Here is a 27,318-nt window from a genome sequence, read left to right as displayed (position 1 = left end):
TCCCAATAAGCTCTGTGCTATCAGTGTAGAGTCCAACGACTGGGGGGTTGCAATGCTCTAAACACACAAATTACAAGAGCATAATCTTGTGGGGGAGATAAAAAACATGATAAATGACTCAGCTATATGTTGATTATTAGAAACTTATGTCAAATACAACAACACAGTAAAGGTGAAAGACAATGGAAAAAGAAATACCATTATAGCATGAAACAACAAAAAAAGTAGAGTGATTATATTTACATCAGATAAAGCAGACTTAAGAGCAAAGAAAATACTAAAAAAAAAAGGTTGTCACATAATAATAAAAGGTTCAAGATGATGCAGTAATTCTAAATATGTATATACCAAACAATATATCTTCAAATACATGTAGCAAAAACTGACAGGGCTGAAAAGAGAAATAGACATCTCTACAATTATAGTTGCGGATTTCAACAGTATAATGTCAGTACTAGATAGAAAATTTAGAAAAGATATAGAAGACTGTAACATTTACAGATCAATCTACTAACAACTATAGAATATTTGCTTATTCAAGCACCCATGGAACATTCCCCAAGACAAAAGAACAAACACCAGCAAACTTAAAAGAACTAAAATAATGTAGAATATGTTTCCAACTGATCCCAAACTGGAATCAAAGAAGAGTAACAGAAAGAAAAGAAAATTTACCAACATATTTGTAAATAATCAATGAATGAAAGAGAAAGTCTCAAAATAAATTTAAAAACACATTAAACTGAAAATGAAAATACAACATATCAAAATTTGTGTGGTGCAGCTAAAGTAGTTCTGAGAGGGAAATGTGTACTGCTACATGCTTGCATTTATAAAGAGGAAGGATTTGAAATCAAAAATCTAAGTTGATACTTCAAAAGCAAGAAAAAGAAAATAAACCCAAAATAAGAAGACAGAAATTACTAAGATATTAGGAAACAGAACATTAAACATAAAAGAACAGAAAAAGATATACAGTACAAATTCTAACCAAAAAGAGACTTGCATATCTAGACATTTTCATATTGCTATCTTAATGAAGTAATGAGAACAGCATGAGCTTCTGTAAACACTTTAAATAACCAGAAAGATGAGATATATGAAAATAAACCCTCAATATATGTAATTAAAAAGAAATGCGAGGAACAAAGATGGTCATTACATAATGATAAAAGAATCAATCCTTTTGATCCCTGCAAGATCCATAAGAAATAAATCTAAAATCAAAGTGGGAGATCTTAACACAACTCTGTCAATAATTAATAAAAATCAGTAATTATTAAGCATAACATATTCAACAATTAACAAACTAATATATATAGAATGCAGCACCAAATAAGTACAGAATGCACATTCTGTTTAAGTGTGTACATAACATTTAGAAAAATTAAGCATATGTTGCCTAATAAGCACATTTAAAAGTTTTTTTATTAAATTACTCACTGACCACAATGGACTTAAGCTAGAAATCAATGACAAAAAAAAATCTCCTAGAAATAAGTAAATTTGTAAATGATTAATCTAAGACAAAATGATGGGAGCTATTAGAAAATATGCTGAACTAAATGATAAAAAAAAAATTAATAAGAATTAAAACCTGAAGAAGGCAGCTGAAAGCCAGGTTTAACGGGAGATTTATAAATAAATACTTGAGAAAAAAACAAAGTCTAAAAGTTAGAGATTTAGATGTTAAAAGGTTAGAAAAAAAAATAACAGCACATGAAACCCCAAAAATTCTAAAGGAATAAAGGATTTTTTTAAAAATCACTGATATTAGGGGTGCCTAGGTGGCTCAGTTGGTTAAGCATCCAACTTCGGCTCAAGTTATGACCTTGAGATTTGACTTGGAGCGACCCAGGTCGGGCTCTGTGCTGAAAGCTCAGAACCTGGAGCCTGTTTTGAGTTCTATGTCTCCCTCTCTCTCTCTCTGCCCCTCTCCTGCTTGTACTCTGTCTCTCTGTCTCCCTCTCTAAAAATATATAAACATACAAATTTTTTTAAATCATTGATATTTAAAAAATTATAAAAGAGTACAACTAAAACTAGAAATTGGCTCTTTTTTTCCCCCCCAAAGAAAATATTGCTATATACCTGCAGGCAAGACTGTGCATGAAGTAAATAAAAGCAACATAAATAACTAATATCGGGAATGAAAAAGAGACATCACTATTTAACAAATAAACATTAAAAGATATTCTGAACTTCATGTAAATAAATTTGAAGGTTTAGATGAAATGGGCAAATTACCAAAAAATGCAACATTTATAAACTGATAGAGAAATGGAGAATCAGAACAGAACTATAGTTATTTAAGAAATTAAAACAGTAATTGAAAACTTCCTTCAAAGAAACACCAGGCTCTGAAGTATTCTACCAGACATTTAAGAAACCATACTAATCCTAAATATTCTCTTCCAAATAACAGGAAATGAATTTTGTGAGCCAGTATAATCTTTATATTAAAACCTGACAAGAATATTAAAGAAAGAAAAATTACTGACCAAACTCACATGCAAAAAATCCTAAGTAAAATATTATCTAACTGAATAAAGGTATATATAAAAAAAGGATAATACTATATGGCAATCTACTTGATTTTAATACAAAGGTGGTATAGCATGAAAATCAATACTTTTACCAAATTAACAGCATAAAGGCCAGAAAACATATCTGCATCTTAACAGAGAAAAGGCATTTGATAAAATTCAATATTTGTTCATATTAAAAAATGAAAAACTCTAACAAACTAGGAATAGAACCTCCTTAATTTGATATATATATATAGGCATATATATATATATAAATTAAGTGTGGTTTTCAATGTAGTTATTAAAAGCTAATAAATGTTGAAATTAGACAAATTATCATTACTTTTAGTTAGCATCTAATAGAGATCTTAGCAAGTATAATAAGTAAAAAGAAATAAAAGATAAAAATTAGAGAGTAATATAAGTGTCATTATGTGCATTGACACAATTGTAGAAATTGAAATAAAAATACCTTACAATTAAAAAGCTTATAGGAAAGTGGCTGCATATGTATTTATCAAAGGCACTTACAAGTGTTCAGCAAGGTGTCTGAATACCAATAAATATATAAAATCCAACCGTATTCCATAAATGAGCAATAATAATCTTATTAAGATTCATTTTCAAAAAGACCATTTCTGAGAGCACCAATAAAAGTCAATTCCTAGAATAAATGTTAATTAAAAATGTGAAGAACACTACACAGAAAATTAAATTCAATATTGAGAGAAATTAGAGAAACCACAATAAATGAAAAAATATTAAACACTGCAATATTGGAAGATCCAGTGTCGTAAACATGTCAGTTTTTTTCCAAAGCAATCTATAAGATTAAGTATAATCCCAACCTAAAGTCTTACATTTTGGGGGAGGGGAAAAATTTGAAAAGCCAATTTTAATAATTTTAATGAAATACAGGGTAAAGAAAGCAAGTGGCCAAAACTAGCTTAGACTTTAGAATCAAATCAAGAGGGGAGACTTACTCTACTTAATCTTAAGATATTTTATAAAAATACCATATAAAGACTGTTTTATTGTCATAAAGATAAACTTGAATAGAGAATACAAAACCCTAGAAATAAACCCATACATAAAACAGCAATTTACCACAAAGATGGCACTAAAAAATAGTAATAAAAGGCCAGTCTTCTCAATTAAATGGCTCAAAGTCAATTTAATATACATATGTAAAAGTTATGAAAATTGATTCTTGTGTTAAACAAGTTTCAATTCTAAGAAGATTATAGCTCTAAATGTTACAAGAAAAAGTGGAGTTTTTAGATACAGGAAAATATATTCTTGAGCTTGAGGTAGGGAAAAATTCTTAAATGGGACACAAAAGCAATACCATAATAGAAAAGATCAATAAATTAAATTATGTTAAAATGTTTTCTGTTCATCAAAAGACAAATTATGAAAGTGGAAAGGCAAACAACAGCATGGGACAGAAGATATCTGCACCATGCATGCCAACAATGAGTTGTAGCTAACGCACTGAAGACCTCCTTAAAAATTATACACACATACACCCCACACACATGCCCTAGGACTGGGTCAAGTGGCTACATCTATATAGACAAAGGAGATCTATATTTTTAAAGCAAGAAGGAATTAGTGTACACATACTATATAGACAACTGAATTAAACTTTTAGCTATATATTCTTAATTTGTTACTGAAACCTCTCTTAAGTTTATTCTCTCTATCAGTCAGTCTTTATAGCAAAAATAATTTTTGATATTTTATTTGGTTTTACATTATTGTAAATATCACCATTTTAAAAAATTTTTACATAGGTGTCTTCTATGGTGGAGATAATTTTAAAAAGCATAGACAACATACTGGGATAAATGGCCTGATGCTAGATTCTAGATGTCTCTGTTATAGGATTCTGTAATTTATAAAGACATTATTCCATGAAAAATATCTGAATTTAAGCATTTATGTATATTTACTCATTTTTTGAGTGCTCAAGCAAACAATCATTTAAAGTCAACTACCTAACAGACTTCTTACATAGAAAATTTTCTAATTGGAATACAACTATTTTAGTCAGGTAAATTTGGTGATATTCATCACAATCCTGCTTGCAAAGATTCCCCAAATGTGTAGTGAACCAAACTAGTAAATTCATTCACAAAAAATGTGCATAGTGTGTGGGATATATGTAATCTGCCTCGAATTCAAACAATTAATAATTGTGTCTGTGTTTAAGAGAATCTTGGGTTCACAGCTCCCACATTAACCGCTGTGTAATTTGCGAAAATCATTTTATTCTTTGAATTCCAGAACTGTACAACACCAGTAAAAATTTCTACCTCTGAGGTTCTTTAGAAAGATTAAATGAGATAGCACAACTAAAGCTGCTAACACACTGCTTGGTAAATAGAAAGTGCTCAGCATATGAGAAGAATGTCCCACATCCATAGGATATAGTAACAGCAGGAACTCCAAAACTCTAAGAAGTTATTTTTAAAAAATGGTCAGATGCTCTTAAGCAACATATGACATTAGCTAGCAGTATTGCATGTAGAATTCTCTATTTTGTCATTAAGAATTACCTGCAAGATTGTCAAGCATGAAGTTCAGTAGCTTTCGGGTTCCATCTGGGTCCTGGTATAAATTGAGAATATCCTGTGATAAAGGATTGCCTAAAGCAGAATACAAACATAAAAGCTGTAAGACTACAACTGTAGGACCAGACAAATGTACACAATAAAACAAAATACTAATCTTCTAAAGTGAATGTTACAGTATTTAATGTTACATAAATTTAAAGATATTACATGAGTTTAAAGAAATACTTTGTTAAGACAGTCATGAAGAAAAATTTCAAAAAAGTTATCTCTTTCTAGATTCCACTGTTTATACTGGATACCTACAATTTGTTTGCCAAAACCACATACATACATAAACATATATATTAAGCTTAGTCGAATTCTGAAGTATTATTACAACTCAGCACAATGAAATTAGCCTTTATAAGTTCTACATTTATCTTTGAAAACAATATTCTAACTGAAAGACAAATAGTCCTGTATGAGAATGAATGATATCATAAAAAAGGAGCATCTTCCTATTTAGAATTTTATATTATAGTTGGAGAAATTTAAAATATGAAACAGTAAAAATGTGAGTTAGAATAAGAAATCTTAGGGTGCCTGGGTATCTCAGTTAGTTAAGCATCCAACTCATGATTTCCACTCAGATGATGATCTCATGGTTCATGAGATTGAGCCCTGTGCCGGACTGCACACTGACAGCTCAGAGCCTGCTTGGGATTCTCTTCTCTCTCTCTGCCCTTTCCCTTGCTCACACTTGCTGCTCTCCTCTCAAATTAAATAATCTTAAAAAAAATAAATAAATAAAAAATTTTAATATATATTAAATTTGAGCTCTAGAAATAGAGAATAGGACTTGGGTCTCTAGTTCAACATTTAAAGAACTTGAACTTGTCACTCTGTCCCCACAGTTAAGATCATAAGGCAAACTGTTGCCCTAAACACAAACAAGCAGATACAGAGAATCTCCGCCTCCTGGCAGCAGAAGTCGAAATATAGAACCCCAGAAATGGCACTACTAGTAGTTGAAACATGGTAAGTCATAATTGACAAACTGCTGGAGGCTTGGAAGACATTAGCTTGAGAGTTAGTAACTCAAGAAAGGACAGTCCTAGGAGAACCCAACACTTCCCTGAGATTTACCTCTAAGAGGCCCACCAGGTTTTTAATATAAATATTGGATAAAAATTCCCCTGTGCTTCTGGCAGGGAAGTAATGCTCTCCTTAACAAGTCCTTCATGCATGAAAAACTACTGTACCAGAGTGTGATTGGTGAAGTTTTACCATTTAACTTTAGGTAAATAATCAACACTGCAGCCCCCTCTAGCCTGATCTGGGGTGAAGAGTGTAGAAAGGGTATCTAATTCAGGCCCATTTTTAATGGGACTGAGACCTAATCATAAAACTATAGGACTCTTTCTCTCCTTCCACATCATACAATCACATCAGAACTGTAAGACTTGGAGTCCTTTGGGAAAACCTAAAGGCAACAGAGGAGATCAACACAAGAAAACTGAAGGATATTTTAGATTATGACACACAACAGCCATCAGGAAACAGGACCTAAGTCCTAGCCTGAAAGAGAGTTTAGAGAGAAGTCAGAAGATACATTGTTTAAATAGAATAAGTCTGCAAACTTTCACAAGGTATTTTTTTTTAAATGAATAAACTGACAGAAGCAACACAATATATAGCAAGAAGTACATGGAAGGATTTCATTTTACATTGTACTGCAAACTAGAGAAGGACAATTACAAATAGATAACTTTAAAACCCTTTGAGGAGAAATAACCAATACTTAAAACAAAAAACCATGGGAATGGTAATAAAATTCATTAGCAAGAATGGAAGCTGGAATAGAGTAGAAGAATATCTCCCAAGAGTGCAAAATGGATTTAAGACTTCAACACTCCTCCACCAGTTATCAACAGAACAGGTAAACAGAAAGTAGAGATAGAGATGAGAAAAACCTGTCAACCAATGTGACCTAATATTTATATAATACATATTCATAAAGACAAAAATACATGATCTTTTCAAGTGTACATCAACATTTACCAGGAGACCATATTATGGGTCAGAAAACAAACTGTAACATGTTTAAAAGAAGTAAAATCAAAGCATACTGACCATAATAAAACTAGAAATTAATAACAGAACTAGAAAATCTGTTATTTTAAAATTAAACATCTCTCCCTCCCTCCCTCCCTCTGTCTCTCTCTCTCACACACACACACACACAATGGGGCCCCTGGGTGGCTCAGTCGGTTGAGCAAACTTCAGCTCAGGTCATGATCTCATGATTTGTGAGTTTAATCCCTGCAGCGGGCTCTGTGCTGGAGCTACTTCGGATTATTTGTCTTGCTCTCTTTGCCCCCGCTCTGTTCACACTCTCTCTTTCTCTCAAAAATAAACATTAAAAAATATTTTTTAAAAAGAAATTAAATATCACACTTCTAATTAATCTATGGGTCAAAGAGAAAGTCACAAGGAAATTTAACTAAACTAAAATGAAAATACATCATCAAAATTTGTAAGATGCACCTAAGTGAGTGTCTAGAGGTAAATTTAGAGCATTAAAATCTTTATTTTAGGAAAAAAGATCTAAAAGCAATGACTTAACTTCAAAATTAAGAATCTAAAAAAAGAGCAAATGAACTCTATATAAAACAGAAAGAAGGAACAGTAAAGAGAAGACATCAATAAAATTTATAACAGAAAAACAAGAGACTACTACCAAACCTAAAACATGGTACTTTGAAAAAGGCAAAAAAAAAAATTTTTTTTGATAAACCTACACCTGATCAGTTAAAAAAAAAAAAAAGACCTCAAAAATATTAAGAATTAAGATGAAGAAACAGTCCTCTCTAACACCTTGAGGCATTAGGAGGATAGGGAATATTAAGAAAACATTACCTCCTTAAGTTCAACAACTTAAGAAAAAAATGACAAATTCCTTTAAAGACAGAAAATATCACCCGTCATTCAAAGAAGAAACAGAAAATTCAGCCAAAATGGCAGAGTAAGAACCTCCAAAACTTTGCCCCTTCATCAGAACAAAGTGGCAGGATATGAGTCAAGACAGTAATTTGTGAAGTTTTGATAACTTCTGGTCCCTCACAGCCAGGGCAGCTTGGCAACCACTGAAGCAACCAAAATTTAGCTTCGGCCTTTCGAAGCCTCATTCCCAAGACTAGTCATTTCTCTCTGACTTCTGTGGTTCCTTGACTCTTGCCAAGTGCTAAAAGCCTTCAACCTGAAGGGGAGAGTGGTAAGGCATATATGAGGAAACCATACTGGTAAATGCTTTTTAACTTATAGCTGCCTTGAGGTCATGGAAACAGGTAAAGTAAACAGAGTAACCTAAACGTTTAAGAGAAACTTGGGAATAAGAGGTCAAATAAGGGCTTTGAAAGGCTCTGACAGAGACACGACTGGCTCACTCTGTTAAGCTTCCGACTTCAGCTCAGGTCATGATCTAGCAGTTTCTTAGTTCGAGCTCCATGTCGGACTCTGTGCTGACAGCTCAGAGCCTGGAGTTTGCTTCGGATTCTGTGCCTCCCTTCCTGGCTCACACACACACTCTCTCTCTCTCTCTCAAAAATAAGTAAACATTAAAAAAAGTTTGAAAATGTCTGACATATTCCAGCTGCTCTAGAAGACCGTAACTGTGGGGGGCTCTACATATGCTTATGAAAGACCAAACACAGTGTACGCGCTCATCTTTTCTAGACCTTAAGGCTGTGCACAAGTAAGAAGTAAAGGCTAAGGTAGAGTGGCTGATTATTGAGAGTATTTCCCAAAATACACAAAGAGCCACTTGGACAAGAATGGAAGATTTGTTGGTTCTAGGAATTAAAAAAAAAAAAATGCCTATGCATTAGCTGAACACTAAATTGAAGAGAGATTTCAATGTTCTTACATGATAAAAAATATGAAATGCACAGAATTAGTTCTGAAAAGTCACTAAAGGAACAAACAAATACAACAAATAGCAACTACAAACAACCCTGGGAATGGGAGATATCGTAATTCCAGAGTTGCCACATTATTGAGAATGTCCTAATTCTTAATGCAATTACAAAGGATGTAAAGAAACAAGAGTATGCCTTGTAACAGGGGAAAAAGCAATCAATAGAAACTGTCTCTGAGGATAATAAAAACTGTACCTGAGGACACACTACAAGTCTTTCAAAACCTACTATTTTAATATGTTCAAAGAGCTAAAAAAAAAAAAAATATCTTAATAAAGTATAACAACAATGTCTCAACAAATAAAAAATATCAAAAAAGAAATCAAAACCACAAAATGGAACCAAATGGAAAACAAAAACATCAACCAGAAAAGATATATGCACCTGTATGTTCATTGCAGCATTATTTACAATAGTTGAGCTATGGAAACAACCTAAGTATCCACTCATAGATGATAAAAAAGATTGGTATGTGTAGATAATGATACTTTCTCATTTAAGACAACACGGATGGATCTAGAGAGCACTAAGCTATGTGAGGTAAGGCAGATTCTTAAAAATACCATATGATTTAACTTATATGTGGAATCTGGAAAAAAATGAATGAACAAACAAACAAAAACAGACACAAACAAAGAACTGGTGGTTTCCAGAGGGTAGCTGAGTGGGGGGTAGGAAACAGATAAAGGGGATTCAGAGGTATAACCTCTCAGTTATGAAATAACTAAGTCATAGAGATGAAAACTACAGCATAGAGAGTATATTCAACAACACTAATAACTTGAAATGGTGACAGAGGGTCATATTTATCATGGCGAGTACCACGTAAGGTACAGATTCATCAAATCTGTACACTGTACACCCAAAACTAATATAACATTGTATGCCAAGTATACTTTGATAATAAAACTTAAAGGAAAAACAGAAACACACTTATAGATATCAGAAATAAACTACTGGTTACCAGAGGTGGGAGCAGCTTCAGGCAGGCAAAATAGATGAAGGGGATTAAAAGAAGCAAATTTCGTTACAAAATAAGTCATGGGAATGGAATGTACATCATAGAGAATACAGCCAATAATATAATACGTTGTATGGTAACCAATGGTAATGACTTATCATGGAGATCATTTCATAGTGTACAAAGATCACATCATGAAACAAAGGATTACTGTATGTCAATTATACCTCAAAAAATAAATAGCTCTTCTAAAAATAGGTAAACAAACAAATTTAAAAAAAATAATTTCCAGGGGCACCTGGGTGGCTCAGTTGGCTAAGCATCTCACTTCAGCTCAGGTCATGATCTCACAGTTCGTGAGTTTGAGCCCCACATCGGGCTCTGTGCTGACAGCTCAGAGCGTAGAGCCTGGTTCAGATTCTGTGTCTCCTCTCTCTGTTCCTTCCCCACTCGTGCTCTGTCTTTCTCTCAAAAACATAAACATACATTAAAAAAATTAAAAAAAAATTTCTATTATTCTTCAGCAAAGTCAAGAACAGGAAATAGGACAAATTTCATGTTTGTTTTATCAGGTTTGGAACTGAATTTCCTAAAATTTAGGCCAAAACAAAGTTCAAATCTCTTCTGACAATAAATGTGGATACTCTGGCAAGTATCCAGACACACAAAATTTTGTGTTACAAGGATAGCCATATAAAGAACCACGGTGATTATAAAAATCTTCCAGAAAAAAATAAAGACTTCTGACAGCATAAGAACAATTGATGAATTAACTTCAGGGATAGTCACCTCCAGCACAGGAAACAGAATCAGGAAGATAAAAAGAATGAAGCAGCCTCATCTCTTCTCTTCTCTTGGTTACTGCTACATTTCCTTTAGCACTGTCTATACCGATAATATAGATTGTTATTCTTCTGAATATGGGCATATCTCAATGATTCAAACCAGTAGAATCATTAAGAATCACATTAACCAAACACCTGTATAAACCAAACTCAGAGGAATAGCCAAGTATATTGGCAAATTCCAGTGGCTGGAGGTACGGAAGTAAGGGGATAATGGTCAAAGGTTACAAAGGTCCAGTTAGGAGATTAACAGCATGATGACTATAGTTAATTACACTGTAGTATATGCTTGCTAAGAGAGTTAAGCTGAAAGGTTTTTACCACAAAAAATAAATAGTGATCATGTGAGGAGATGGAGGTGTTAGCTAAAACTATGGTGGTAATCATTTTGCAGTATGTAAGTGTATCAAAAATCACTACCTTGTATACCGTAAACTTACACTATTATATCTCAATTACATCTCAAAAGAGTCAGAAAAAATAAAAACATTAAGTCAAAACATAAAAAAAGAAACCAAACATAAATTATTAAGTTTGAAAGTACAATGAAAACAATTACTAAAAGAACTTTAGAGAAGTGGACAGACAGAAGGAAGGCTCTGTGAACTTAAAGACAGGTCAGCTGAAGTTCTAAGAGTCTGGGGAATAGGAAAAAAAGAAGGGGAGAGACGGGGCGGGGGAGAGAGAGAGATGGGGGTGGGGAGAGAGACTGGGGTGGGGAGAGAGATGGGAGGAGAGAGAGACAGGGAGAGAGAGAGACGGAGGAAGAGAGAGAGATGGGGAAGAGAGAGACGGGGGAAAAGAGAGAAGGGGGAAGAGAGAGAGAAGGGGGAAGAGAGAGAGACGGGGGAAGAGAGAGAGACGGGGGAGAGGGGGGAGAGAGAGAGAGGAGAGGAGAGAGCTGGAGGCACTGGCACCAGACGCAGAGGGAAGGAGCTACGAATAGAGGCCACAGAGCCAGCAACAACCAAGCCAACCAAGCCACTGCCATCACTGTGCCCCCATGGCAGCTACCAAGGACACCCATGAGGACCATGACACTTCCAACAAGAATGCATATGAGTCCAATCACGATCCCCAGTTTGAGCCTATAGTTTCTCTTCCCAAGCAAGAAATTAAGATGCTGGAATAAGAAGAAGAAGAGCTTTTTAAAATACAGGCAAAGCTATTTCGATTTGCTTCAGAGAATAATCCCCCAGAATGAAAGAAACAAGGCGCTGGGGATGTCAAGCTTCTGAAGCATAAGCAGAAAGAGACCATCTGTCTCCTCATGAGGAGGGACAAGACCCTGAAGATATGCACCAGCCATCACATCATGTGATGATGAGCTGAAGCCGAATGTGGGCAGCGACCGTGCCTGGGAATGGAACACCCACACCAACTTTGCCAATGAGTGGCCCAAGCCAGAGCTGCTGGCCATCCACTTCCTAATGGTGAAAATGAACAGAAATTCAAAACGAAGTTGAAGAATGCAGGAAGGAGATCGAAGAGAGAGAGATACAAGAAAGGGCTGGACAAAAACTACAATGCTGAGAAGGTGGCTGAGAAGCTAGAAGTGCTCTCAGTGAAGGAGGAGAGCAAGGAGTTAGGAAATGCCAAGACCAAAGATACAGCAGCGAAGGAACAATAAGCCGCCTTCGCCGATTTCTCTTCCTTCCATTCTTCTTCTTTTTCTTTTTTAAAATTTTGCCCTGGGGGCACCTGGGTGGGCTCAGATGGTTAAGTGACTTCAGTTCAGGTCATGATCTCATTGTATGTGAGTTCGAGCCCCGTCAGTCTCTGTGCTGACAGCTGATAGCTCCGAGCCCGGAGCCTGCTTCGGATTCTGTGTCTTCCTCTCTCTCTGCCCCTCCCCTGCTCACGCTCTGTCTCTCCGTCTCTCAAAAATAAATAAATGTTTAAAAAATTTAAAAATATAAAGTTCTGCCCTGCCCCTTCTTTTCAGTTTATTTTTATCCTGTTTTGTTTTTACAAGGGACTTTATATAAAGAACTGAATTCCAACATTCAGGTTATTTTTTTCTAATTTTTTGCCCTACTGAAGATGACTTCAGAAAATCCATTCCCCAGTCATGAAAATGTACTATGTTAACTTTCTTTTCCCTAGTGGAAATGCTTACTTATAGTCATCAAAAATAGTGAATAAAAAACACATTTGAAATCTGAAAAAGAAAAGATCAAAGATACACGTATGTATGATGGAAATCCCAGACGAGGAAGTGAGAAAAGAATAGAAAATAATTTGAGAGAATAGTCAAAAGCATCCCAAATTTGATGAAATATATTAATATACACATCTAAGAAGATTAACGACTCTAAGTAGTATAAAGTGAAAGAGATCCATACAAACTAAACAAACTATAATGAAACTACAGAAAATCAGAGTCTTGAGTTGCCTGGGTGGCTCAGTCAGTTAAGCGTCCAGCTTTGGCTCAGGTCATGATCTCGCAGTTGGTGGGTTCCAGCCCCGCGTCAGGTTCTGTGCTGTTGGCTAGCTCAGAGAACCTGTTGGCTAGCTCAGAGCCTGGAGCCTGTTTCAGATTCTATGTCCCCTTCTCTCTCTGACCCTCCCCTGCTCACACTGTCTCTGTCTCTCAAAAATAAAACAAAACATTAAAAAAAAAGTCTTGAAATTAACAGGAAAATAGTGACACATCATGTAGAGACTCTCAATAAGAGTCACGTTGTGTGTTCTCATCAGAAAAGGTGGAAGTCAAAAGGCAGATAAATGACATATTCAAAGTGCTGAAAGAAAAAAATTATCAGCTAATCTACCAAAAATATCATTCTTAGATAAAGGAGAATTTAAGACACTGCCAGATAAATAAAAACTGAGTTTGCTACCAGCAGATCACTCCTTTAGAAAATACTATAAAGGTATTTGTTTAGGATGAAATGAAACTTGAATTCGTCTGATAAAATAAAAAATACCAATAAAGATAGCTACAGAATCATATATGAAGACAGCAAAAAAAAATTTGTGTTTTTAACATTTTTCTACCTAAGAGACAACTACATATAGCAATAATAAAAAATCTATGTTGATGGGCATATAATATGTAAAGATAATAATTAGACAATAACTGAATAAATGAGAAGTGAATGGAGCTATAGGTGCAAAGTGTTTTATATTATTGAAATTAAGTTGCTCTTAATCCAAATTAGACTATTATAAAACTCAGAGGTTTATTGTAATCTCCAAATTAACTATTAGGAAAATAACTCAAAATAATATGGCAAAAGAAACAAGAGGATTAAATTGGTACACTGGAAAATACTCATTTAACATCAGAAAGGTGGCATTAATTGAGGAACAGAGGAACAAGAAGGACCTAATAACAGAGAAAATAGTAAAATGACAGACAAAAATCCTACTTTATCAACAAATACATTAAATGTAATTGGATTAAAAACTGACTAAAATGCAGAGATTAGCAGATGAATAAAACATAATCCATTATATGCTGTCCATGAAAGATATACTATAGATTCAAAGATACAAACAGATTGAAAGTGAAAGAATAGAAAAGGGTATGCCATGCAAATAGAAAAGAGAGCTGGAGTGGCTATACTAAGAAAGGGATAATCTCAATGTCCTTTATCAGTGAAAGAAACTGAATTAAGTTAAAAACTTTTCAACCAAGAAAATTCCAGGACCATATGGTTTTACCGAAAAATTGTACCAATTATTTAAGAAAACAGTAATACAAATGTTAATGCAAACTCTTCAAAAAATAAAAGTGTTAGTAATACTTGAGGTACCTGGGTGGCTCAGTCACTTAAGCATCTGACTCTTGATTTCAGCTCAGTTCATGATCTCACAATTTGAAGGATCAAGCTCCATGCATCAGGCTCCATGCTGCTAGTGCAGAGCCTGCTTGGGATTTTCTCTACCTCTCTCTCTGTCCTTCTCCCACTTGTGCGTGTCTTTCTCTCTCTCTCTCTCTCTCTCTCTCTCTCTCTCTTTCTCAAAATAATTAAGTAAAACAAACTTTAGAAGTGTTAGTAACACTTTCCAACTCATTTTATGAGGTCACCAGTATTCTGAAATCAAATAAAAAACACTACACGATATGTCTGGTGATGATTACTGAGTAAATCCTCAACAAATAGCAAATCAAATCCAACAATATATTACAAAGAAAATACATAATGACCAAGTGGTTTTTAAAATGGGAATACCAGTTGGCCCAACATCTGAAAATCATTAGTGTAATTCAACATATAAAGAGATTAAAGAAAAAAAATTATATTATCGTCAAGAGTTGCACAGAAAGCATTTGACCAAATTCAACTTGTATCAATGATAAAAACGTTCAAGCAAATGCAAAATAGAAGAAAATTTATTTGACCCGACAAAGCACCTATGCACCTGAAAACGTGTCATTGATATAATTAATGGTGAGAGACTGAGTGCTTTTCCCTAAAACTGAGAACAAGGCACATCATCACATGTATTTATATTTTCCTAGCCAATAGGATAAGACAATACATTAAAAAGACTATGTATCAGAAAGAAAGAAATGAAGCAGTGTCTATTCACAGAAGTTTGTAGATGTTTACACATGTTGAGGGAGAAGGTCAACATATTTAAAAATCAGCTGCATTTTAGTTCTACAATATTAATGAGTAACCAGAAATTTAAAAAGCAGTATCATTTACAACAGCATCAAAAATATCAAGTAAGTATAAACATAGCAAAGTATTTGTAAGATCTGCATGCTGAAAAACTATATAATATAAAAAAGTATAGAAGATCTACATAAATGAAGAGATACACTGTTTTCGTGGATTGGAAAAGACAACCTAAGTCTCAAGATTAAGATACCAAATCTCTTCAAACTGATCTCCATGTTCATCACAATCCCAAAAAAGATTTCAGCAGGATATTTTGCAAAAATAAGCTGATTCTAAATTTTATATAGAAATATATAGCAAATAGAAGTATAAAAGCAAATGTGAAAAATAATCACAAAGTCAGAGATCTCATACTACATAACTTCAAGGCTTATCATAAAGCTACAGTAAATCAAATATTTTAGTATTGACATAGATCAGTGGGACATAGTAGAGTATGTAGCAGTAGATACACATGTATAGAAGTAATTTGAGTTTGACAAAGTTGCAAAAGAAATCCATGTAGAAAGTATAAACTTTTCAACAAATCATGCTGAATGACTGGATGTGCATAGGCAAAAGAACAAACTTTGCCCTGTATACAAAAATTAACTCAAAACAAACCAAAGATCTAAATGTAAAACCTAACTATAAAATTTCTAAAATAAAATCTTCATGAGCTTGGGTGAGGCATTTCTTAAATGTGACACCAAAGACATAATAATCCATAGAAGAAAATAAGTGATAAATTGGACATCATCAAAATGGTAAACTTGCCCTATAAAGAAAATAGAAACACAAGCCACAGATTAGGAGAAAATATTTGCAAAATACCTATTTTAAAAAGGATCTAAATCTAAAATGTATAATAAACTCTTAAATCTCAGAAATTAGAAAAAGCAACTCAATAATAAAGTAAACAATGTGGATAGACACCTCAATCAAGAAAGATTCACAAATGAACACATGAAAAGATACGCTGTATCATTATTAGAGAAATAAATGAAATATCCCTGCATCATATTAGAATCACAAAAAATTAAGAGATTGATAATACCAAGTGCTGACAATAATGATACATAGCAACTAAAGCTCTCCCATGCTTTTGGTGGGAAGGCAAAATGATACAACCACTTACAGAAAATGGACACTTTTTTATGAGGTTTAACATACATCTACCATACAACCTGGCAATCCCACTCCCAAGTATTTACGTGAGGAAAATAAAAACTTGGTTCACACAGAAAGTTGTATCAAATGTTTACATAGTGCTTTTATTTCTCATCACCCCTAACTAAAAACCCAAAGTCCTTCATCAACAAATAAAAATCTGTTGTACATCCACACAATGTGAATTGCTGATATATGCAACAACCTGGATGAATCCCTAATGCATTATGCTAAATCAAAGAATCCAGACTCAAAAGGCTACATAGTGTGTTTCCATATAGCATGAAAAGTATGTAAGAATAGGTGTTGACTTCAACAACACAAATGAATTGAGGGGTGATAGAACAAAATTTTTTTTATTTTTTTTTCTTATGTTTTTTATTTATTTTTGAGAGACAGAGATAGCGCCATCAGGGGAGGGTCAGAGAGAGAGGGAGACACAGAATCCGAAGCAGGCTCCAGGCTCTGAGCTGTCAGCACAGCTGTGAACCCACAAACTGTGAGATCATGACCTGAGCTGAAGCCGGACACTTAACTGACTGAGCCACCCAGGCACCCCAGAACACTTTTCATTTCTCAATTGTGGTGAGGGTTATGAAACTATAAATAACAATCAGTGCTCACCCAATATGAATGTCTTCAACATTCATCAAAGGGGTGGATTTCACTGCATATAAATTATAACTTAGTAAAAAAAAAAAAAACTTGCCAAAAAATTTTTCAAAAATATATTTAAGGAATAATTACGAGAGTAATCACTAAAATAATCTAAAAACAGAACATACTAACTCCAAAATAATAAAAACCTACAAAATAATAAAAGCCTACAAAAGGAAAAGATAATCTTAGGCAAAAAGAAAGAGGGGAAAAGGTAATATCAAGAGGTAGAATAGTATAACAAAATATCCATAATTATAATACAGGTGAGGCAACGGATCTGAAACCACATTAAACACAAAATTAAGCCAGAATGGATTAAAAGCAAAGTTCAGCTCTATATTATTTGCAAGAGATACACCAAAGCATAACTACACAGAAAGGTTGAAAGTAAATAGATGAAAAAAGATATATCAGACAAACATTAACCAAAAGAAAACTTGCCCAGCTGTAATATTAGACAACAAAGACTGTAATATGAAAATACTAACAAAGGAGGAAGAAGCTCACTACCTCATATCAGGTTCTCTTCACCAGAAGGTATAGCAATATACAGCAATATACAGGCATAGTTGGCATCCATAATAAAATAACCTCAAAGGCTATAAAGCAAAAGCTGAGGGAACTACACAGGGGAATGAGCAAATCTACAATTTTAGTGGAAATTTTACCATTAAGTACTTTAATTACTGAAAGTCAAAAATTTGTAAAGACAAAAAGTCTGAGCAACAAATTTGATCTAATGGACAAATATACAGACCTGTTTCCAATAATTAGAGAAAAATTCTTATCAGATGCAGTAAAACATTTACAAAAATTGATCACATACTAAGTCATTAAGAATCAACAAATGTCAAAGAACTGGTTCATAGAGGTTACCCTAACTGCCTATAAATGCAGTTAACTTTAATGCTAACAATAAAAAAGATCTTTAAAATCATATATGTATAGAAATATTAAATAATGGGTCAAAAAAGATATGATAACCTATATTAAAAGTACATAGGCCAAAGCAAAAATGAAAATACTTCATATTAAAACTGTGAGGTACAACAACAAAAATAGGCAAATAGGCATATTTATAGCCTTAAGTAATAAAGTCTAAATATATACTAAACCATATATGCAACTTAAAAAGAGAAAAAAACCAATTACATAATAAACTCAAAAAACAATTTAAAAAACTGAAATGAACCAGTTTTTGAAAAATAAAAGCTAACACTGATTCACTGAAAATAACATAACTAACAAATCCCTGGGGAGGCTAAATCAGGGGGGAAAAAAATAGAAGGCCAAATAAACAATCTTAGAAATGAAGAGGGGGGTGATATAGCCATAAATAGAAGACAGTCTAAAAATGTATCAAGAGAATATTATGACCACTTTCATGCAAATAAATTTGAAAAATTAAAAAGCAAACAAATTCCAGTTGTACACATATGGTCCAACAAAACTGACTCATTAACAATTAGACATCCTTAATGGTCCTTCTAACTACAAATATATTGGGTGGTAGTTGAATATGTTCTGTAAAGAAGACATGTACCAATGACAGCTTTATAGAATTATTTTATATAGAATAATTTATATAATTATACAAACTTTTTAAGAGAACAGAGTAAGAATCTTATTCTGGTCTGTCTTGCTCATGAGCATATGTTTAAAATTCCTAACAAATATTTTGCAGAGAGGCAGTCCACCAGGGACCTTGTGCTTCCCTCTCCATTCTTTTTTTTTTTTTTTTAATGTTTTTTATTTATTTTTGAGACAAAGAGAGACAGAGCATGAGCGGGGAGGGGCAGAGAGAAAGGGAGACACAGAATCAGAAGCAGGCTCCAGGCTCTGAGCTGTCAGCACAGAGCCCGATGTGGGGCTCGAACCCACGGACAGTGAGATCATGACCTGAGCTGAAGCTGGACGCTTACCTGACTGAGCCACCCAGGTTCCCCTCCATTCTTGATGTGTATGACAAATTCTGAGGCCCATCAGTCTGATACTGAGCAGTTTCTATAGTTAGCTCTAAGAGCAACTAGAGAGGTTAAGGCAACTATAGTAATATTTCCATGTAACTCTTTGCCTTTTGAAGAGTGAGGACTAGCTTTATGCTGCCTGCTACAGTATTTGCTGCTTGAAAAGTGCTGGAGTGAAGGACTTGAACTACGCAGGTGCAATGCAAGCTCACTGTGTATACAGGATGAGTCTGGTTGGGCCCATCTTGTATGAAGTGATAATGTTCTTTGTCTCTGACCCAGGAGTCTCATTGTTTTCCACCACTATCCATGAAAACAAGTGGCTAACATATTAGCTTATAAGTAGAGTAAAAATATCCAAGCCTTCACAGTCGTAGACATATTATCAAAATAAATCCAGCATATGAAAGCACCAGGTTATATTTATCTTAATAATGCACATATAGTTTACATTGGAAAAGATGGGGAGGGCACTTGGCTGGCTCAGTCAGAATACCATATGAGACTCTTGATCTTAGAGTAGTTAACTTTGAGCCCAACAGAGGGTATAAAGATAACTACACTTTTAAAAAGGAATAAATAAGAAAATATGTACAAATATATTAACTCAACCTATGAAATGAGAAAAACAATCATTTCATAATCAATGAAAAAATATTTAATAGAACTCACACTTGCATAAGTAGAAATAGAAGAAAACTTCAGGGCACCTGGGTGGTTCAGTCAGCTGAGTATCTGATTTTGGCTTCAGGTCATGATTTCACATTTTGTGGGTTTAAACCCCACATCGGGCTCTGTACTGACAGTTCAGACCCTGGAGCCTGCTTCAGATTTTGTGTCTCCCTCTCTCTCTGCCTCTCCCACACTTGTCTCTCTCCCTCTCAAGAATAAATAAATATTTTTTTAAAACTTCTAAAAACAAAAAAAAGGTGTTTTACCAAAATTACACAACAAATATTCTTAATGGAAAACTACTAGAAGCATTTCTTTTAAAATTTGGAATATAAGCATACCCACCCAGTATTAATGCTTCTATTCAACATTGTAGTAAGCATTCCAGTCAGTACATTAAAATAAAAAATAAGCATGTAACACTTTGAAACAAAACCATCATCAGCACATGAAATGATTATCTGCGTACAAAACTCAAAAGAATTTGCAGACAAATTTTCAGAAAGATGAGAATTTACCCAAAAAACCTTAACTATAGATCAATTTTTTCTTACTTGTATTTCTATACCCCAACATCAAATTGGCAGAAAAAGCAACTTTAAAAATAAGTATAATAAGATGGAGCAGCTGGGTGGCTCAAGTCCATTAAGTGTCAGACTTTGGCTCAGGTCATGATCTCACGGTCTGTAAATTCAAGCCATGCATTGGGCTCTGTGCTAACAACACAGAGCTTAGAGCTTGCTTTGAGTTCTCTCTCTCTCTCTCTCTCTCTCTGCCCCTCCTCCACTGTCTCTCTCAAAAACAAACAATAAAAAAATAAAATAAAAATAAAAATAATTATAATAAAAACAATTTAGGGCACCTAAGAAATCCAACAAAAGACATGCCTGAGCAAAAGATGTGCAGAAAATTATAAAATATTATTTGAAGACATTAAATAAAATCTACATAAATGAGCAAGATGCCAAAATTCATAGATAGGAAGACTCAATACATTAAGATGTCAATTCTTCCTGGATTGACCTACATATTCAAGGCAGTCCCCAAGTTCTAACAGCATTTTTGATAAACTATAGCAAGCTATTTCTCTTGTATGAAGAATTAAAGACAGTCGGACTGCCACAACACTGTGAAAGAAAAATCTTAAGGGGAATTCCCAAACCATATACCAAGTCTTAACATAAAGCCATAATAATGATTATGATAATATAGTAATTAATGCAAAGTTAGACAAACGGACTTCTGGACATACAAAATGGAGATCCAAAAACAGACCCTAACATAACTGATAGGTGACTGTTGATGATCAGTGGGAAAAGGGAAAACTATTCACTAAATGATAGTGAGACAGTTGGTTATTCATAGAAAAAAAACAAGATTACATCACTCTCTAAACAAAACCATCATACTACATTAAAAAATCAGTTTCAAAATGGTATTAGAAGAACTGGACAGGTAAACACAAAAGAATAAAACTGGACCAGTTTCTCACACCATACACAAAAATAAACTCAAAATGTTTTAATAACCTCAATGCAAGACCAGAAGCCGTAACACTCCTAAAGGAAAACAAAGGCACTCAAGTCCTGGACTTCGGTCTTAATATCTTTCTGACTCTCTCTCCTCAGGCAAGGTAAACGAAAGCAAAAATATGTAACTGGGACTACATCAAACTTAAAGGTTTTTGCACAGTGAAGGAAACCATCAACAAAACAAGAAAGCAGTCTAATGAATGGGAGAAGATGTATAAATGCTGTATCTGTGAAGGCTTCATATCCAAAATATAGACCTCTGTAAGTCGCCACCAAGGGGAAAAAAAATCTGATTAAAAATAGGCAGAGGACTTGAGTAGATATTTTCCCAAAAAAGACATAGAGAGAGCTAACAGACACATAAAAAGATGCTGAATATCAATAATTATCAAAGAAATGCAAATTAAAACCACAAAGAGCCATTACCTCACACCAGTCAGAATGGCTGGTATCTAAAGTCAAGAAATAGCCACTGTTGGTGAGGATATGGAGAAAAGAGAACCTTTTACACTGTTGGTGGGAATGTAAATTGGTACATTCACTATAGAACACAGTACAGAGCAATCCCTGTCAAAAGAACACCAGCATTCTTCACAGAGCTAGAACAAACAATCCTAAAATTTGTATGGAACCATAAAAGACCCCAAATAGCCAAAACAATCCTGAAAAAGAAAACCAAAGCTGGAGGTATCACAATTCTGGACTTCAAGCTGTATTATTACAAAGCTGTAATCATGGAGACAGTATGGTACTGGCACAAGAACAGACACATAGGTCAGTGAAACAGAAAAGAGAACAAAGAAATGGACTCACAAATATCTGGCCAACTAATCCTTAACAAAGTAGGAAAGAGTATCCAATGGAATAAAGACAACAGCAAATGGTGTTGGAAAAGCAGGGCAGAAACATGCAGACGACATGTATGCACCACTTTCTTACACCATACACAAAATAAACTCAAAAAAGATGATAGGACCTAAACGTAAGACAGGAAGCCATCAAAATCCTAGAGGAGAAGACAATCAATGACTTCTTTGACCTCGGCCACAGCAACTTCAAACTTGACATGTTCGTAAAGCAAGAGAAACAAAAGCAAAAATGAACTATTGGGACCTCATCAAGATTTAAAAAAAAAAAAAAAGCTTCTACACAGCAAAGGTAACAATCAGCAAAACTAAAAGGCAATTGACAGAATGGAAGAAGATATTTGCAAATGAATATCAGATAAAGGGTTAATATCCAAAATCTATAAAGAACTTATCAAACTCAACACCCAAAAAACAAATAATCCAGTGAACCAATGGGCAAGAGACAGATATTCTTCCAAAGAAGGTATCTGGATGGCTAATACACACATGAAAAGATGCTGAGCATCATTCATCATCAGGGAAATACAAATCAAAAGCACAATGAGATACCACCTCACACCTGTCAGAATGGCTAAAAGTAACACCGTAACAACAGATGTTGGCAAGGATAGAGAGAAAGAGAAACCCTCTTGCACTGCTGGTCGGAATGCAAACTGGTGCAGCCACTCTGGAAAATATGGAGGTTCCTCAAAAAATTAAAAATAAAAGTATCCTCTGTCCAGCAATTGCATTAGTAGGCATTTATCCAAAGGATACAGAATGCTGATCTGAAGGAGCAAATAAACCCAAATGTTTATAGCAGAACTATCAATAGCCAAAGTATATAAAGAGCCCAAATGTCAATCGACTGATGAATAAAGATATGGTATGTATGTATATATACATACATACATACCCACAGTGGAATACTGCTTATAAAGAAAAAGAATAAAATCTTGCCATTTGCAACAACATCGATGGAACTAGAGGTATTATGCTAAGTGAAATAAGTTAGAGAAAACAAATATGTGATTTCATTCATATGTGGAATTTAAGACATAAAATAAATTAACATAAGGAAAGGAAAGCAAAAAATACAAAAAGAAAGGGAGACAAACTCTAAGAGACTTTTAAATACAGAGAAAAAACTGAGGGTTGCTGGCAAGGTGTTAGGTGGCGAATGGGCTAAATAAGCAAGGGGCATTAGGGAGGACACTTGTTGGGATGAGCGCTGTGTGTTATATGTAAGTGGTCAATCACTATATCCTATTCCCGAAATCATTATGACGCTATGTTAACTAACTTGGATTTGAAATTTTTTTAATTTTAAAAAGGAAAATAGTACAGAGGTTCCTCAAAACGTTAAATAGAAATCTAATACAATGAGGTAATTGCACTTCTGCATATTTACCAGAAAATGAAAACACTAATTCAAAAAGATATACACGCCCCTATGTTTATTGCAACATTATTTACAATAGCCAAGATATGGAAGCAACCCAAGTATCCATCCACAGATGAATGGATAAAGAAGATGTGGTATATCGGTATAGCTATCTATATAAAATGGAATATTACTAAACAATAAAAAATGATAGATCCTGCCATTTGTGACAATGTGGACAGGCCTAGAAAGTATGATGTTATGTGAAATAATTTAGAGAAAGACAAAAACATATGATTTCACTTACATGAAGAATTTCAAAAACAAAAACAAATGAAAAAAAAGCAGCATCAGACCTATAAATTCAGAGAAGTGAAGGTTGCCAGATAATAGCAAATGGACAAAATGGGTGAAGAGAAAAGGCCAGTCATAGAATAAGTTAAGTCAGGAGGGGAAAAAAAGTACGTCATAGAGAATATAATTAATGGTATTGTAACAGGTGACAGATGGTAGCTACATTGAGGTGAGCACAACTTTAATGCGGAGTTGCTGAATTACTACATTGTATACCTTAAACTAAAGCAACATTGTCAACTATACTTTAGGGGAAAAAATGAACTTTTAAAAAGATATATGCAACCCTATGTTTACTGCAGCATTACTTACAACAGCCAAGATTTGGAAATAACGTCTGTGACCACTGACATATGAATGGATAAAGATATGGCATATATATACAAAAATAGTACTCAGCCATAAAAAAAGAATGAAATCTTACTATTGGCAAAAACATTGATGGGCCTAGAGGGTGTTACCCTAAATGAAATGAATCAAACAGAGTAAAACATATACCATATGATTTCACTTACATGTGGAATATGGGAAAAAAAAAAAAACCAGCACCAGGTTGGCTCAGTGCATATGGCATGTGACTCTTGATTGTGAGTTCAAGACCCACATTGGGCATAGAGCTCACTTGAAAAATAAATAAATAAGAACAAAACCAGTCTCTTACAGAGAAATGGGGGTTGCCAGCAGAGAAAGGGATGGGTGCAGATTGAGTGAAATATGTATGAAAGGGATTAAGAAGTAAAAAGTTCCCATCATAAAATAAATCAATCACAGAGATGCCAAGTAGAGCAAAGAATATAGCCAATAACATTATAATGTTTATGTTGACAGGTGGTAACTCAACAGAGTGGTGACCATGTCGTAATGTGTGTATGTCAAATTACTATGCTGTACACCTGAAATTACTATGTCAATTATGCCTCAATTAAAAATTTTTCAAAATTCCAAATGAATGAAAGAATTTACTATGAAAGGCAAAAGTTTACAAAATTTTTAGGAAATAATATAGAAATACATCTTTCTGACCTGGGATTGGGTAGGATTTCTTTCACAAGACCTAACATGAACTAATAATAAAGGAAAAGATTTTTTAATTCAACTGCAATAAAAATATCAATTCTACTCATTAAAAGATACCTAAAGAAAACAAAAAGAAAAGCCAGGGTGGAAGAAAACATTTATAATACAAAACAGACAAACGCTAATTCCTACAAATAAATACTTCAAGTGAAAATGAGCAAAAGACATCAATAGCAATTTCAAAGAAGAAACAAGGCCAATAAGATGCTCAATCTTACTAGCAACTAGGAAAACACAAATTAAGAGAACTAGAAACTATTTCATACTCAATAACAGGCAAAACTTTGACAAGATGACAATGCTACATGTTGGGAAGAAGACAGAAAAATGGATTACTTTGGAGAGTCTATTTTAGTCCTACTTTGTAAAACATTATAGCATTACCTAATAAAGCTAAGGATGTACAAGCAGCTCTCTATAACCCACATATTCCACTCCTAGGAACGCTATCAGGAAAAATGTACAACAATGTCCATGGCTGTAATTGCCTACAGTAGACAAAAAAGGGTCAAATAATCTTAATATCTACTGTGGAATGAATAATTAAAGCATATTCATATACCAGAGTACAACACAGTAATCAAATTATAGTTACATAGATGCATGAACATGGCTGAATCATAAAAAACAAAGTTGAAAAAAAGCCAAGTCACAGAAAAATACATTCAGTAGGATTTACAGAAGAGTTAAAACACCCATATATTACCCCAGTGTCTAGCACATAGTAGATGCTCATCACTATCTGTTTCCTGATTGAAAGGCAAGCAAAGGAATAATCAACACAGTATTTGGGACAGCAGTAACTTCTGGGAGAAAGGATAAAGAAGTAAGTATGAAGGGGCACACAGGAACACTATAAGGTACAGGATCTACACCAACAAGCCGTGATTGTGCCTTTTTCCCAATAAACTCACCAACAGTTATTTTATCAGATTTTTGGAATTCTTCCAATCTAACAGGTAAAGGTTGAATACAGTTCCAAACTGCACTGTTATTATTAAGCTGATTAACTTACTATGTTTCAAAGTCTTGTGTATATCCTCTTACATCAACTATTAATATACTACTCTCCACTAGGTTGTTCTCTTACTAATTTCTAGGAGCTCATTATGTAACACAGAAATACTTTGCCTCCAATATGAATGACAGATTTCCAAAGTACACTTCTTAAAAGGTACTGAGAGGAGCGCCTGGGTGGTTCAGTCAATAGGTCATGACCTCGTGGTTTGTAAGTTCAAGCCCCATGTCAGGCTCTGTGCTGACAGCTCAGAGTTTGGAGCCTGCTTCAGATTCTGTGTCTCCCTCTCTCTCTGCCCCACCCCTGCTCATGTCTCTCTCTTTCAAAAATGAATAAACATTAAAGATTTTTTTTAAAAAAAGGTACTGATAATACTGGATAGATGTCCAGTAATTTTATCATTTTCTTTAAAATGTATGTTATCCAGGGGCGCCTGGGTGGCTCAGTTGGTTAAGTGTCGGCTTCAGCTCAGGTCATGATCTCACGGTTCGTGGGTTCAAGCCCTGCATCAGGCTCTGTGCTGACAGCTAGCTCAGAGCCTGGAGCCTGCCTCAGATTCTGTGTCTCCTCCTCTCTGACCTTCCTGTGCTCGCACTGTCTCTGTCTCTCAAAAATAAATAAAAAACATTAAAAACACATTTTAAAGTGTATGTTATCCGGGGCACCTGGGTGACTCAGTCAGTTGAGCTTCCAACTTCAGTTCAGATCATGATCTCACAGTTCATGAGTTTGAGCCCGACATCAGGCTCTATGCTGACAGCTCAGAACCTGGAGCCTGCTTCAGATTCTGTGTCTCCCTCTCTCTCTGCTCTTCCCCTGCTTGTGCAGTCTCTCAAAAATAAACATTAAAAATTTTTTAAAATAAATGTTATCCTTTTTATCATGAAGACAAAAACATTATTCTTTTATATTATAATTTCATGAATAAAAATTTCACAAGAAGCTTCTCCTGACACGGTCCATTTTATTTAAAGGGAGACATGTAATTCTTGAAAGAAAGCTAGAATACTTTGAATTACTGAGGTTCTAAATAGTTCACAATCTGGGACATCGACGTTTAAAAGGTAAAGGCAATTCTTTGGCCCATATGTCAGAGAAAGTATTGCCTTACACTTAAGGCATAAATTCTAAATTAAATAAGTAACTACAGG

The 27,318-nt window shown here is 34.3% G+C and overlaps 1 protein-coding gene and 1 pseudogene across 1 annotated transcript in view; one reads left to right on the top strand and one right to left on the bottom strand.

The window, feature by feature from the left end:
* The window catches only part of CNOT6L (CCR4-NOT transcription complex subunit 6 like), an 83,431-nt gene that overhangs the window by 48,578 nt on the left and 7,535 nt on the right, over nt 1-27,318 (bottom strand). The window contains exon 4 of the mRNA XM_029944471.1: nt 5,090-5,179. Coding sequence (XP_029800331.1) covers nt 5,090-5,179 — 90 coding nt within the window. The remainder of the gene's footprint in view (nt 1-5,089; nt 5,180-27,318) is intronic.
* LOC115296058 lies at nt 11,873-12,499 on the top strand (annotated as a pseudogene).

Source organism: Suricata suricatta, chromosome 1 (assembly GCF_006229205.1).
Source record: "Suricata suricatta isolate VVHF042 chromosome 1, meerkat_22Aug2017_6uvM2_HiC, whole genome shotgun sequence".
In the NCBI taxonomy this organism is placed as follows: domain Eukaryota; kingdom Metazoa; phylum Chordata; class Mammalia; order Carnivora; family Herpestidae; genus Suricata; species Suricata suricatta.
This window is presented reverse-complemented; position numbering and strand designations above follow the sequence as displayed.